Here is a 15,553-nt window from a genome sequence, read left to right on the forward strand (position 1 = left end):
GTCCTGTTTTTAATTCTTCTGGGTATATACCTAGGAATGGAATTACTGGATCATGTGGTAATTTTACATTTAAGTTTTAAGGAACCACCAGATTGTTTTCCACAGTGGTTGGAACAAGGGTTTCACCAGCAACGAACAAGGGTTGCAAGCACCTGCTTACCATTATGTGAAAACAGCTTGCCTGACTATGAAGCCAATCCAGAGGCAAGCCCCACAAGTGAAAAGACAAATTTTCTATGGCATTTTTTTGAGCAGTTGGATCTAGTCATACTTTAAGCTAATGCTATCATTTGATTTTTCAGTTATGCAAAGCTATGCTTTTCTTTTTTCTATCATAAGTGGGCTTGAATTTGTTTTTTGTCACTTGCAAATGAAAAGATCCTTAGCGATATACCCAAATGAAAAGATCCTCAGTGATATATGCTCTAAGCATCTTACTCAGTAGTGTGGCCTGCTCACCTTGTGCATGCTGCGGTCAAAATCATCCTCCTCTCCTCCAGATGAGAACCTTCTGGCTCGGGGCACTGTCAAAAGACAGCTAAGATCAGCATGTGTATACCACTCAGCCTGGCTTAAGGCATTTTTTTAAAAAAGAAAAGCCACTTTTCTTTCTTTTTAATCTTATTTTTCAATGGAAACAGTCTCGTTTAAGCTAAGCCCCACATCAGCTGAAAGTGATCTCTGCTACCTTTGTGGTCTGTGAACACTTATCTCCCGTAGGGACGGATCACTGCCCACTTGGTTATAGTTGTATTTGTATCTTACCTTCTTTTCTAGATGAAGACTTCTTTGAGAGTAGCAAAAGAGTCATCCTTTTATTAAATTTTTAAATTTTCGAGACAGGGGCTCACTCTGTCACCCAGACTAGGATGCAGTGGTGTGATCATGGCTCGTTGTAGCTTCAAGCCCCTGGGCTCAAGGAATCCTCCTGCCTCAGCCTCCCATGTAGCTGGGACCACAGGCATACACCATCACGCCCAGAGAATTTAAAAAAATTTTTTTGTAGAGACGAAGTGCCATGTTGTCCAGGCTGGTCTCAATTTCCTGGGCTCAAGTGATCTTCCCACCTTGGCCTCCCAAAGCGCTGGGATTATGGGCGCGAGCCACAGTGCCCAGCCCCAAAGAGTTATCTCTGAGCTTCCATGAAGCTTTGCTCAGAATGCACATTCAATTAGTAAAGACATTGAATCAGAGTGGATCTTGATGAAAAATTTCCCCCCATACTTGAGAGGAACAGCTTGGATTGTATGATTGGGTGAGGTGGTATCTGAGGATCACTGAGACCCCCTTACCAGAAGCCTTCCACCTCCCCACATCCTCTCTTTCTTAATCCTCCAAACCATTTTTTACCCTACAGCCAAAGTGGTCTCTCAAAAGCACAAATGTGATCATGCCACTACTTTCAATGTGATCATGCCACTCACTGTTTAGGATAACAATCAAAATGTTTACCTCAACCCTCAAAACCCTGGGGGAACTCCTCCCTCATCTCTACTGCTTCTCTTCCTCTGTGAGTTCAAGGTTAAGTGGACAGCCTTTTCTTTCCTCCAATGGAATCCTTCCTCACATCTTGGGTATTTGCAGAGGTATTTCTATACTCTCTGCTGTGTTACATCCTTGCCACCCTCCTGATGGCAGCTGACTGACGGCATCCAAGAAGCTTTTGTCATCTTCAGGCTGGACAGCAGGCTCCTGCCATCAGCTCTCCTACCTTCTGTGCATCACGTCCCTCTCATGGCTGGGGCCTACGTCTTCTCCACAAGGGCAGGGACCTGGTCTGTTTTGCTCCCCAGTGTATTGCTAGGGTCCATGGCCAGTGTTTAGTATATATTTCTTGAATGAATAAACACCCTCAGTTATAAACTCTCTAAGCACTCTTATTCAGAATGATTGTATAAAGGAGTCGGCAACTGTTCTGAACACCTGTGTCCTTGGCACAAGTGATAGGGCCCTGGCCCTAAGCTCCTATGGGGGTGCTACCTTTGGGGGACCCGTGGTAGGTCCAGTACTCAGACTCCGAAGCATAGTAGGGGTCTGGTGAGTAGGCGGGACTGTACTTGGAGGTCTGGCTGATGTCTTCACTTGTTTTGCTCTTGGTTGCTGTAGACAAATCACCTGCAAAGGACCCAAGGAGAGCACTTCAGGAAGGCAGAGTGACTGGGCTGGGACTGTGTACCCTTTTCCTATCTCTACCAGGCTCCAGCCCAGGGGAGTGAGGCCACTTCAAGGTCAGGGCTCTCTGTTAGGACTGGGCCATGGAGCATCAGAGCTGGAAAAGCACTGGGGCCAAACCTTCATTCTGCATTTAGTAATCGGAGCACCAGAGAGGGGAAGGGGTTGCTTGAGACCACATAGCATGTGAGCACCAGAACTGGACCAGACCCCAGCCCAGGGCTCTTTCCAGCACATTCCATGGATTTCCAGGTCTGTTCCAGAATGAACTCTAAGGGTATGGCTCCTCAAATAAGACTCAACAGGTCCCAGGGGAGCCCCAGCCCTTACCTTCCTAGCCCTTTAGAAGCCTGCCTTGTTATAAATTCGAACGCCATGATTCCTCACAACCTGAGATGGCCTATTCTGCTCAGGAACTACATGGCCTGAAGGAAGGAGTGCTAGACAGGGAGTCAGCAAAGCTGGATTCTGGTCCCAGCTCTGCCACTTTACTCAGCTGTAACACTGGGCAGACCCTACCATCTCTGCCTTAGTTTCCTCATCTGTAAGTGTCAGAATTGGTCTGCTGGCTCAGGTGCCATCCAGCTTCAAGCTTCCACCTGAAGCAAGCCCAGGACAGGGGTGACCAAAAAGACCCACTGTAGTCACAACTACTTAGAGAGCAGTGACTCTAGTGGCCCAAACGTGGGTGACAGGCTGGTAGGGCAGAGAGAGGGGCTGGGGAAGTGTGTGTGGCTGCATGACCATTTCTCATGGTCAACTACAGGAAGCTTTAGGGACAAGCTCTGTGCTCTGTGGAGCCAGAGTGGCAGAGCGTGGTGGATCAGCTTCAGCTAGCCCCAGGTTATGCAGCCCCCACAACTACATTTGCTTCCAAAGCTTTCAGATTCTCTCTTTGACTTGGGTCCTGGGCAGCCACTCCTGGCTGATTGCATTTAGCTTTTTCCTCTGCCCTCTTTTCCAAGCAACCCACCTCCACCCCAGACTCCTCTTGAGTCTGCTTTAGTGCCACCCCTCAGAGCCCGCCTGGAAAATCCCACGAAGTCCTGAGAAGCTTGCGACCTGGGGGCCTTTTCTAGGCAAAAAGCCAAACCACCTTTGTCAGGTTGGTTTCTTTCTGTGGGTACTCAGGGGACATGGCACGTCCTTCACAGGCTGGTACAGATGTGCACATGCTCACAGACTCACCTCGGACGCCCTGCTTAGCCCCCTCTGGAACCAAGGATGTCTGTCTGAACTGTAGAATGTTAGGCACCCAGAGCCACTATTTAAACTTGTACTGTCCACTGCACCAGCTAAGCAGTTCAGAACCTGGTGCAGGACTGCTTCATTCATCTCCAAGCTCCGCCGATTCTGGGCCTCGCTTTGTTATCCAGCTAGACCCTTAAGCAAGTGCAGGTGCATAGGGTGGCAGCTGCTCCTCTGCAGCTTCAATGGAAGGGATGTGCTCGTTCAATTGAGGCTTAGTAAGTACTTTTTGCAAAAATGAACAGGTGGTGTCAGTGATTAATGACTTGGTGGTTCTCATACTAAGTGCAGGTAGGAATCATGGACAAAGCCAGTTACAGTGCAGATTCCTAGTTCACACCCTCAATATTTATAATTAAGGGAGTCTGGGACAAGGAAGGGGCCAGGCAATCTGCCTTTTAAGTGTCTGTCGGTGCAGATGGTCCATAGATCCTTCTTTAAGAAACACTAAATCAAGGAATGAATGAAAGAAGGAAGCGACCCTCTGCTTCTTATGCATCTACATCTCCTCTGCAAGTCTCCATCCATTCTCAGGAGACTGTGACTGAGAACAACTTACAGCAGGGGTTCCCAAGCTGGGCTGAGCATCAGAATCACTTGGAGAAACTGGGACAAATACAAAATTCGAATTCAGTAAGCCTGGGGTGGGGCCCAGGAATGTGTATGCATCCCATGTTATTCTAATGAACACTTTGAGTATGAATGCCTTGGAGTGTGTCTCTCCCAGGGGTATGTGCATTTTACAAAGGTTTTACCAGTTATGGAACTTAGGATGCCAGACAGCAGGTAAGGGGGAGATTGCAAAGGTGGTGGGAAAGAACTGAGGGGACATGAGGACTTTGTTCTTTTGAAATGACACCAAACTCCTCCCTAATGTCACCCTGGGTGACGGGGCAGTCAACAAGAAGGACCAAGATGCAGCCTTGCGTTTTGTGGCTCCTGGTGGCCTGTGCAGGACCATCTGCATAGATGGTTAACCTCCCCCTTCTCCTTGTGTGGCCAAGTCCTATCTGCCTCTGACCATACCATGCCGTTTGTAGATCGGGGGTTTCCGGTAGATGTTACTGTCTCCAGCTGCCAGACAGACCAGGAAGGGACAGTGGGGAGGGGAGACAGAGAGAGACAGGAGAAAATGAGACAGTACTTGGTCAGTTGATCTCAGAAGGGGCAACAACTTTTTCCAAGGGGCCACCATCTTTTTCCCCTGGTGACTTCCTCTTCCAAAGTTGAACTTCCAACCTCATCCCAACAGGTTCCAAGTAAGGTGCGGGAAGAGGAATGGATGGATCCAAGTGGTGCTGAGGAAGGGACCCGGGGCTTGAAGGGTGAGCATGCAGGCACAGGGGTATGTGTGCTCAGCAGAGCCCCATGCAAGAAGGTGTCCACTGCCTCCACTAGTGGCCACACCTCATTCCATGTGAAAATCCCCAGGATGCTGCAGCCGAATTTCAGCTTACCTCCCTCCCCCTCCCTCGAAGACAGACAGGATGGGACCCCTCTAGGGCAGCTGAGGAAGGTGTAGATGAAACAGCAGCATGAGCTCTTGAGGGGAATGTGAGTGGGGAGTGAAAACCTGAGCTTGGTGTCGGGAGACTGAGGTCCAGGCCTGGCTCTGCTGTGACTCAGAGGGAGACCTTGTCCAAACCACACCCACTCGGTCATCTAGCCCGTCTTCCTCTCAATTCCTCTCATGACCTGTGGTCACATGACATGATAGTGCTGTTCCCTCTGCCTGGGATGTCTTTCCTGGGCTTCTTCACAGGCTGGCTCCTCATCGTTTTTTGTTTTTTTGTTTTTTTTTTTTGAGACAGAGTCTCGCTCTGTCACCCAGGCTGGAGTGCAGTGCCATGATCTTGGCTCACTGCAACCTCCACCTCCCAGGGTCAAGCAATTCTCCTGCCTCAGCCTCCTGAGTAGCTGGGATTACAGGTACGTGCCACCACGCCCAAGTAATTTTTGTATTTTTAGTAGAGATGGCGTTTCACCATGTTGGACAGGTTGGTCTCGAACTCCTGACCTCATGACCCACACGCCTAGGCCTCCCAAAGTGCTGGGATTACAGGCATGAGCCACCAGGCCGGGCCCCTTCTCATCTTTCAGCTTTAATATTACCTCCTCCAAGAAGCTCTTCCTAACTGCCCCATCTAGCCTGGCCTCTCTCAGTCCCATCATATCTCAGAATCGCCTGTTTTATTTATGTTTATGGCACCTATTGCTACCTGAAATTATCCTCTACATATTTGTTTACTCATTTTTTATCTCTCTTCCTACATTAGTACATAAAATACCAAATACCATGAAGGCAGGATCTGGGCTGGGTGGAGCACAGTTGCGACCTCTGGGCCCAGAACAGTGCTTGGCTGTACAGAAGGAATAACAGCGGCTTGGGAAGCCAAGTAACTGGCCCACAGTCATGAGCTTATAAGCAGCTGCATCAGATTCCATCCCAAGAGCTTTGAAGCCAAAGCATGTGGCCTTCACCACTGTGTGCTCCTGCTGCAGCCCTCACAGCCCTCAGGCATTCGCGGTATCTCACTCGAGCTCCCTGCCTCTTTTCCTCCCTGGACTGCTTCTTTGACATCCTAATGGAGGTTGGTTTTGTCAAGTGGATCATCTGAAGCCCGTGGGTGTGTTGGGGTTGGAGGACAGGGTTGGTGCAGGTGCTTGGTTAGGGGGGTCCCTCAGGAACCAGCTTCTCGGTGCCTGTGTGGCATTGAGGGGGAGACGCAGGCACCTGTGACCCCACGGAGCATGCATCCATCCCAGGAATTCCGGGCTGGCAGTGCCTACCTGGGATGTGAAAGTGCTTGGGAGCCTGGTAAGAGGTTGGAGTGGAGGACCTCACATCTAACTGGCTATGGTATGGAGAGCTCCGGCCACTCTCGGGCCCTGGAGCACGCAGGCAGTGGTCCCCAGAGAAAACAGAGGCACAGAGAAAACAGGCATTAACGCGGTGGCAGTTAAGGAAGCGGTGAGGTGATGACAGCAGAGATGGGGGATGGGCTGGGGCGTCCCAGCGTGCTCAGGCTCCAGGGCGGAAGCAGCATGTGCTTTCATGCACCACGGTGGCAGAAACAAGCTTGACCTTGCTTCCTGACTTGATCCCAAAGTCAGATTTTGTGAGGTGTAAAGACCAACTCTACTGAGCTCCAGGAAGGCATCTTAGTTTGTCCCTCTTGTCTCCCCAACCATCCTCGAACCCTCCGCTTTTGGACGCTCCCTTAATTGCTCCTTTCCTCCATCCAAGTGCCGGCTTCACCCCCAACCTCAGGGTGACTGTGGATGGCCTGACTAGGCTGGCTGGGGTGGCCCTCGGGTGAAGGCCAGTTCATAGTCATATTTCTGGTCTCTTGGTTCTGCCCTCTGGATGGGGCAGGCCATGAGGATGGTGGAGTCTTCTTCCAGCCAGGGCCACAGTGCCACCTGCCAGCCCCCTCTCCTGGAAGCTCACCACCCACCTTCCTCTGCTTCTCAGTGCCACACACTCCTCCATGCCCCTGCCATCTCAGGGGCTCAGAGAGGCCCAGCTGGTCACCTGGGTGGCCATAGGCCTCCAGAGGGCCACACTGGGATGGAGATTGTGGGGGAGCCTTGTGCCCTCTGCAGCAGGGACTCCAAGTCACTACATTATCTCCCTGGCTCTTCTGGTCCCTCAGGACCTCCCCCTTCCTTACCAGAGCGGTAGTAGTGGTGAGGTGAGCGGGAGAAGGTGGGGGACATGCCCTGCCGGCTGTAGGTGGGGGAGTCTATGTACCCCGGGCTGGAGGCCCGTCTCTGCCGGAGGTCCAGGTTCTCATAGATGTCCTGGGGGAGGAAATGGGGCTGTGAGCACGGCTGGCCATTAAGTGGGCCTGTGGCCCAAGGGTCTAGCAGGCAGGTGGGCATGACATGGAATCTAGGATTCTAGGGGTTGAGGCGTGAATACAGAGACCCCCCCGCCCCCAACTGCCGCCAAGTTACACACACAGCCCGAGGAAGGTGGCAAAGAATTTCCAGGGCTTTCCCCCAACACTTGCAGGTCCTTGAATGGAATCCATGGGGTCAATCCCTGGAATACTGACCAGCGATCCCAGAAGCCTGAGGGAGGCCATCTCTGGGCAAGAAGGGCAGATTTCCATCCTGTACGCCACTGCCACTTCCTCCAGGACATGCACCCGACTCTCTCCAGAGCTTCCCTGCTTGCAGGGAGCACCTTGGGCAAGGGCTTAGACACCTTCAGGGGGCTGGGGATGGGTGAAGTCCGCATAAAGGGGCACAATTATGTATCAACTTAATTCTCTACCAGCTGAATTACCTGGGAGTAGGGAGATAATGTTCCCAGCGACTTAGAAGTGAAGAGTTTGAAGGCAGTTGTGGAACGAGCAGAAGGAATGACAGGAGGACAAGAGGAAGGACAGAGCATGGTTAGACGGGTCGGCAGAGAGGGCCTGCAGCAGTCCCCCAGTACTCCTTTCCAGATAACAGCCTCGCTGGGAATTCCAGAGGGTCAGACTACTGATAGGAGGCAGGACACCTTGAGATTATGCCCGCCTTTTAGGAAGGGAAAATCCAAAGCCCAGAGAGAGAATGCGAAGGCTCAGGGCTGCTCAGGGCAGCAGTGGCAGGGACTTGACTTGGACCCTGGCTTCTGTACCGCATGCTCAGGGCTATTGTCACCACCCTTCCCTGTCTCTCTACTGGTTCATGAACCCTCTGTGGTTCATGAAGACAATGCCCAGGGCAGGGCACCCAAATATATAGCTAAGCAGGGGCCAGGCTGCTGCCACCAACAAGGGAGTTGAGCTGGTGGCTGGTGCAGCAGCTGGAGATGGGATGTCTTGACTGAAGAGGGCAGTGGTTCCTCAGCTCCAGCAGCTGGAATGCCTGCCCAGCATTTACACAGCATCTTAATTTTCCAAGAAAGTCAGAAATGCCGATTCTTATGTGAAATCTCCCAGCGTTCACATGTTGACAACCAGTTTGCATTTTCAAAAGACACTTTATGAGTGAAACAAAACAAATCTGAGGGCTGACTGCAACCTATGGACCCTGGTTTGTCATCTCTAACTGAAGGACAAGCAGCTTCTACTAAACACTTGATCTTTCTCTCCTGGTCCGTTTCAGGGGCCAGAAACCGGGGAATCTCAGCATTGGACTCTTCAACCAAATGGAACCCAAATTCCTTAGAGAGGAGGGGGACTTGCCTGAGGTCACAAGGCTAGTTATGGTGGAGATGGGACAAGAACCTGGGTCCCTGCCCATCAGGACAGGCTTCTGCTGCCCCAAATTAACTCAAGGGGTCTGGGATAAGGTTAGAAATCCTTTAGGATATAGACTGCCAGGACCTCCAGGGTAATTCTGCCCCCTACCGCGCTGCCATCTCCAGAGAACACTTTCTTTTGTTTAGCAACCATTTAATGATTTCAAAAGCCATCTGTTACTGCGTTTTTATAAAAGTGTCTCTTCCTTTGAAGAGACACTGGGGCTAAAGGCCTGGTGCGAAAACCAGAGAACATGTCTAATCAGGGATTATAAACCTAAATGGCCATTGAGCCTGGCGGGAGATGAGCGCCTTGGGCGGAGTACCTGAAAAATTCCTACAGTATAAGAAATACAACAGCTTGAGTAATAAGTGGTCACAGGCTCTCAGCTTTAATGCTGGGATTAACAGGGAGTAGGAGGACTGGGGAGAATGGAAAGCTCATGTCCTGTCTATAGGGGGTGCTGCCACCCATCTCCAGATGGTGGAAATGTAGGTTTAATGTTGTCAGCTCTGATATTTTCAAGAAAAGCCAGAAAGCCAAATGAAATCTCTTCATTTAAAAAATGTTGGCCATAAATCCCAGGGTAGAAGAGTCTGGGTCCAGCATTGTGGAGGCCAAACTGTCTGTGATGGAGAGGGCTGGGGACCCCAGCGGAACCTCCTTTCCTACAATAGCCCCAGAGAGAAGGGCAAGACGTGATACCTCTCCATAGCCACATCTCTCCAGCATCTCGTCGGACGTGTATCTGGAATGAGGCTCATAGGAAATGAGGTCAGGGCGTTGTACCTCGTAGATAGACTTAACCTTGGGGAGAGCCGCCAGGTCTTTGTAATTTAGGATCTCATTATCCACTTTAGCCTAGGGAAGAGGGAAATGGACAGGAAAGGAAGAGAAAGATAAGAGGGAAAAGGGAATGGAGAGAGGAAACAAAAACAAGGTACAGAAGGAACGAACTTCTCCAGTTTCCACTAAAAACAGAAGATTAGGATCAAATTGAAGAACAGTAGAATGTTAGACTAAGAGCAGTCTTAGAGGCCATCCATTCCAACAGGGCTAACATTTATTGAGCACATATTGTTTGTAAGGCCTTGTGCTTTACAAGAATTATCTCCTCTAGATGTTGTAATGCCTCTGTGAAGTAAATGTCAATATCATTTCTATTTTCCAGCTGAGGAAATGGAGGCTCAAAAGGTTATACAATTTGCACCACTAAGCTAATGGGTTTGAATTCAGCTTGAACTACACAGCCTGGGTGCTGACTGCCTTCCAATCCCACAGAGCGAGGACAACCCAATTCACAGCATTCTTGAAGAGGAAGATGAAGACGGTAAAGATAAAAATAATCATGATAGTAAAACACTAGCTAACATTTGGTGAGTACTTATTATAAGCCAGGCTCTGTACCAAGTCCCTTATGTAGATTAACTCAGTTCACCCATACAATTCACAACCCTAGTAGTAGGCACTAACATTATCCTCATTTTGACTAAGGAATCAGAGGCACAGAAAAATCAATTAACTTGTCCAAGGCTATATAGCTAATAAGTTGCAAGAGCCCAAATTTCAATACAGAGAGCCTGCCCTCTTCAGCGGCCTCCCCTGTCTTCTTGGGATGGGGAGTTCATTGTCTTACACCGTCAGAAGGCTGCACTCAGAAAACTGCTCCTTCCATTGAACTGAAATGAGCCTCTACCTTCTGCTTGACTTTGGCAGAGTTCAGCCCTCTAGAGCTGCACAGATTGAAAGAAAGCTCCCCCTTGCATGTGACAGCCCACATCTCATGGCTCCTGAAGCCATGTCTTTTCCACGGCCATGCTCTCCAGCTGTTCCCTCTGTGGCCTGGTGTTTGCTATGATCAACCAGGATCTGTCTTGCAAGGTCCCGAGGTGCTGCAAATTATGACAGAGGCTGCCAGATGGAGAATCCAGAGACTGTATTAGTCTGATAATGTTCTCCCAATGCCATAGGAGCCAGGTACAGTCTCAGGGCCAAGACTACTTTACAGGGAGCAGCATTTGTAAATACTTATAAGCTGTGCTATTTTGAAAACTTACCAAAGCCCTTCCACTATTCTATCCCTGCCACATCAGCACTGCTATCAGGGCACTGTTGCTTCTTCTCATGCTGCTTATTCTCTGTTGCCCCTAGACCCAGTGTCCACTCTTCCTTGCCTGGATCTATGCTCTGAACACTGCCTAGGCTGTATCACAGGCTCTTTTGTTCTCTGGCTTTCAGTTGGGTTTAGCCAATGGGATGCAACAGCAGAGATTAGAGGGTGAATGGAGAGAGAGGCTGGTACACTTATTCCCCTGGCAACCTTCCTGGCTGGCCATCAGCTGGGCCTGACTCTCTCTGAAGGCTGGACTTCCCCAGCTCTTGCTAGCTTTGGTAATGCTGTCCCCTTCCCACATCTCTTTAGCTCCAGTGTGGTAATAACATCATGTTGCTGTAGTCCCTGGATACCTCATTATCTCCTGTGAGTCCACTTAACCCTGCCCACACCTCCGTCATGAAACCCTCCTCAGTTGAACTCTTTGAGGTAGGCCACCTGATTTCTGCCAGAGCCTGCCTGGTACAGACACCCACATCTGCACCAGTTCTGGGGGTATGTGGATAAAGAAAGCCTTTATTAGATGAGAGTCCACTTGCTGAAGTAATTGCTGCTTTTGTCCTGGATGTTAGATCTTGACCTTGAGAGCTCTTGGCATCTTCCAAACTCATCTCGACCCGTAACTATTCATCTTGGCACTTTACCCCAAACCTCAAAAATACTAAATTTATATTTCTTCCTATAGCCACTTTGTTTACAGGGCTGTAAATGAGCCTCAGGTCTGGAGACACACCAACTGATCAGAGGCATCCTAACATAATTAGCCAGAAAGGAAGGAAGGAAGGAAGGAAGAGAACACATGGGTCAAAGCCAAACCACCTGAAGATGATTTTAGAAGTCAGTGGAGATGGAGTAAAGTTGGAAAGTTTGAAAGAACCTGCTCATTTCAGGTTCGCTGATAATTCTATTTGAATATCAAATCTCAAATGTCTATGAAAACTAAATTAAAATCCATCTTTATGCTTGTTATTGCATCTATCCAAAGCAGATGGATGAATTTTTTTCAAATTTGGAAGCCATGCTTGGGATGGGCTGACTGGAAACATGGCTTCTACGACATGTTCAGTCATTCCCCAGAGCAGCTGAGCACGAGGCACCATAAACAGTGAGAGGAGGAGAGGCTGGAAGGGGAGACACATGCCTCTGCTAGGTTGTGAGGGACAACTGATCTCAATGTGTAAGCCCCTAGTTGGAAGGCACAAGCACAGGTGTTCTTAGCTGCCATCATAAATTCCATTCTGTAATGGAATTGCTTATCACAGGGGCAATTCTGAAAAACTTTCTCCAGGACTCCCAGGTGAACATCATCAGGGCTTAACTTATTTCACAAAGGTTTATGAGGCTCCTGAGTAGCACCGGGAGACCAGCTCGTGATGAACGGTATTACAGTGCAGCAGCTTCCTGAGTGCTCCTGTTCTAGTAACTCTCTTCTGGAAACGTATTCACATTTGTCAATAACACTCTCACCGTGCGTGCCTGGAAATTAAGCCCGTTAATCCTGCTGTGGTCTGGCCCCATTCACAGTGCCAGGGAGACTATCACCTTTCTTGCTTTAGACAGGAATCTTCAATGAGTACAGCCTGTGATCAAAGCAGCTTGTCTTTTTTTGACAGCCACATCGTAGTATTGACCCATATTGAAATTTCAGTCAGTGATAACTCTTAAGCATTTTTCTTTTTTCTCCATTTGACCAGAGAAGAAAGGAAAGGTGCCCATAGTCCTGTCAATGGGCATTATTCAAGTATCAAAGAGGAGACTAGATGTGGATTTGAAGTAATGATCTAGCAGTAGTGGACACGGCCAGGGCTGGCTGGTTTGGTGACTGTATTTAGAGCTTCTTGTGAGGAGTAAGTTTCTTGTTACAGACCATTTCCCCCACATTTCTGGTCTTCTTGGCTCCTTTGGCTTGTGGAAAGCTGGAACAGTCCAGAGTCAATCAGATTGAGGTTTTCTGCTCATTTCAGTTCTCCCTGGCTCTGCGTTTCCCACCTCCTTTAGCTTATTTCTGTTTATCCCTCTGCTTTGAGTTTAATGTTTCTTCCTCGGGATGCCTTCTCCCAACTAGTCCTAGATAGTCAGGTCCCTCTGTTTATCTGTAGCATCATCAGAGGACCCTGTGCTTTTCCTTCCTGGAATTTATAACTGCAATTGATGATTCATGGCACTATGTGTTCAGTGTCATGAGGACAGGCATCAAGTCTGTGTAGTTCATCACCATTTCCCCAGAGCAGAGCACTGCACTTAGCAGAGTAAATGTTTGGCACATGTTTGTTGAATGAATGAATGACATATACAAGGGGCCTCTGAGGTCATTGAACTCAACTTCTGTCTCTTCTACATCCCTGGCAAATGATGAGTCTCTCTGTGTTTGAATGCCTGTGGAGATGGGAGGTCAGACACATGGAGGTGAGTCTGCTCCATCCCTAGACTCTCCGCATGATTAGAAAGCTCTTCCTTATGTTTGCAAATTCTTTACAGCCATGTTTCCACATGTGTATGTGGCTTCCTTCTCCTTTCTGCCTCTTTATCACCCACCACTATCTTCACATCAATACTCCACCTAATACCTATTCAGAATACCACTTTGATCCTCAGTTTTTTCTTGCTTGTCTCAGTTAAGCAGTGGGAAAGGAGGTGCCTTGCATTGGTTTTAGAACTCAGCAAGGGCTCTTGTTGTCATTGTACTTTCTTTCTCGTGCTCCACGAAACTCTGCATTATTCCTGAAACTCTGGGTTTACTAGACTGTGTGCTTCATGAGGGCAGGATCTATGTCCTCCCTGTACCCCACTGAATCCTCAAGACCTGGTACAGAGCCTAGCATGTGAAGAGCATGTATCAAATGTCAGTTGGATGAAAACCTGAGAGCTCCCTCATCCTTAGTGACTCTTTAGACACCAGGTCAGGAATAAGGAAGGCCCTTTGGTGGAAGAAAAGTGATACATACGCAGATGACTCGGTTGGGTGACCCAATGCTGGATCCAGGGGGTGAGATGGAGGTTTCAGATGTCCGTCTATGCTGTGGAAGAGATGAAGACAGAAGAGGTGAGAAGCTGCAACCTGAGCTTGGTGGGGAGGGTGAGAAAGGGGGTTAAGAATGCAACATTAGCAATACCATTAAAGTACTCTCTGGCTACTTCTGTACTTCCTTCTTATTCTTTGCCTTTTAAGTCAAGGTCTGAGTGTGAATGAGACCTAAAATGCAAGGACTTCAGGCTGTTGGGGACAGAATATGGATTTATTTTCTATGTATTTGCAGCTAGCAGTCTAAATAGGAAATTACTCATAAAACTTTTCATTTTGAGTTATCCCAGTCAATAATGTATTTACTTTAAAAAAAATAAAATTGGTTAGTATTCATTCCTTGGGAGTTTGTTTATTCAAAATGTAAAAGTGGGTTAAACTTCATGTCATTGCACAATATGTTGATTCTTTACAGTGTATTAATTGCAAATTGACATCAACTTAAGTGATAAACTTGGGAAAAAACCTGTCTCTGAAAAATGGCCATGATGGATTAATAGCTTCCTTAGCAGAGCAGCATGATGTCAGTCCTAATGCATAAGAGGGTGCCTGCATGATGTAAAGGGATTAGGAATCAAGGACCCATGGGTTATGTATGTGGTCTTAGGCATCTTGGATTCTTGATCTGTAAAATATAGAGGCTGAGCTTCAGGACCACTTGATTCTCTCCCAGTTTTCTCATCCTACAATTTAAAGCATTCTATGTAGGGCTATAAAGTTTCCCAAACAGTGGACTGTGAACTAGCGGTGGTTCTGGGAAGATGAAGGTGGAACACTTGATAATACTGAATCATAGAGTTAGAGAGTAAAATCTAACATTTCAATCCCCTTGATTAGATCAAGGAGGCAGTCTCAGTTTGGTGCTAATACATTTCAACAACTCTCTCAACAATTGCCAATTTCCTATTTTATTTTTGAGACAGAGTCCTGCTCTGTCACCCAGGCTGCAGTGTAGTGGCACAATTTTGGCTCACTGTAACCTTTGCCTCTCTGTTTCAAGTGATTCACCTGCTTCAGCCTCCTGAGTAGCTGCATGGGCCACCACACCCAGCTAATTTTTGTATTTTTAGTAGAAATGGGGTTTCACCATGTTGGCCAGGCTGGTCTCGAACTGCTGACCTCAAGTGATTCGTCTGCCTTGGCCTCCCAAAGTGTTGGGATTACAGACGTGAGCCACCACACCCAACCCAATTTCCCTTTTTAAACAAAGAGAGTGCAGGCAACATTGTCTAGCTAGAATTTTAAAGATTTATTCTTAAGAATTATTTCATTATCATTGAATTTATTTTATGATTACCTTCTATTTATAGCAAGTATAACTGGTTTCCACATGGCAATATAAAGTTTTATTTTAAAATAAGTTAATAAAAAGTAGTGACTTGATTTAGAGAAAAATATTAAGTATATAATGAAACAGGTGGTGCCCAGATATGGCAACAGGCATCAGGGTTGTAGAGGATGACTGAAGTTTGGGAAATGCTACCAAAGAGGAGGAAAATGAAGAAAGGGACAAGTAGGTCTTACACCTTAAAGGGAAGAGGGTCTTGGAAGAAGACCCTCTTCTTCCAAGGGAAGAAATTCAGGGCTTAAAAAATAATTGTGCATCAACAGACTGGCTCTTTCAGAAAACTTTCATTAAGTGGATGAGATAGTAAGGAAGACATGTTTAGCTAGTCAGAAATTGTGCACTTGCTTTTCTAGTTGGAGAGACTCTAGTGGGTAACACAATAGAGTCCCAAGGGGTCAACTTGATATCCA

General features: G+C 47.8%; 1 protein-coding gene across 2 annotated transcripts in view; it reads right to left on the bottom strand.

The window, feature by feature from the left end:
* ABLIM3 (actin binding LIM protein family member 3) overlaps positions 1-15,553 on the bottom strand; it is a 117,324-nt gene that overhangs the window by 10,856 nt on the left and 90,915 nt on the right. The window contains exons 10-17 of one of the 2 annotated variants that reach the window (XM_008014924.3): positions 13,719-13,790; positions 9,366-9,521; positions 7,715-7,744; positions 7,095-7,224; positions 6,211-6,309; positions 4,447-4,494; positions 1,981-2,115; positions 460-524 (exon numbers count right to left, since the gene is read on the bottom strand). In XM_008014924.3, the coding sequence (XP_008013115.1) occupies positions 460-524; positions 1,981-2,115; positions 4,447-4,494; positions 6,211-6,309; positions 7,095-7,224; positions 7,715-7,744; positions 9,366-9,521; positions 13,719-13,790 (735 nt within the window). The remainder of the gene's footprint in view (positions 1-459; positions 525-1,980; positions 2,116-4,446; positions 4,495-6,210; positions 6,310-7,094; positions 7,225-7,714; positions 7,745-9,365; positions 9,522-13,718; positions 13,791-15,553) is intronic. The other variant, XM_038006196.2, reaches the window with a different exon arrangement.

This window comes from Chlorocebus sabaeus, chromosome 23 (genome assembly GCF_047675955.1).
Source record: "Chlorocebus sabaeus isolate Y175 chromosome 23, mChlSab1.0.hap1, whole genome shotgun sequence".
NCBI classification, from domain to species: Eukaryota; Metazoa; Chordata; class Mammalia; order Primates; family Cercopithecidae; genus Chlorocebus; species Chlorocebus sabaeus.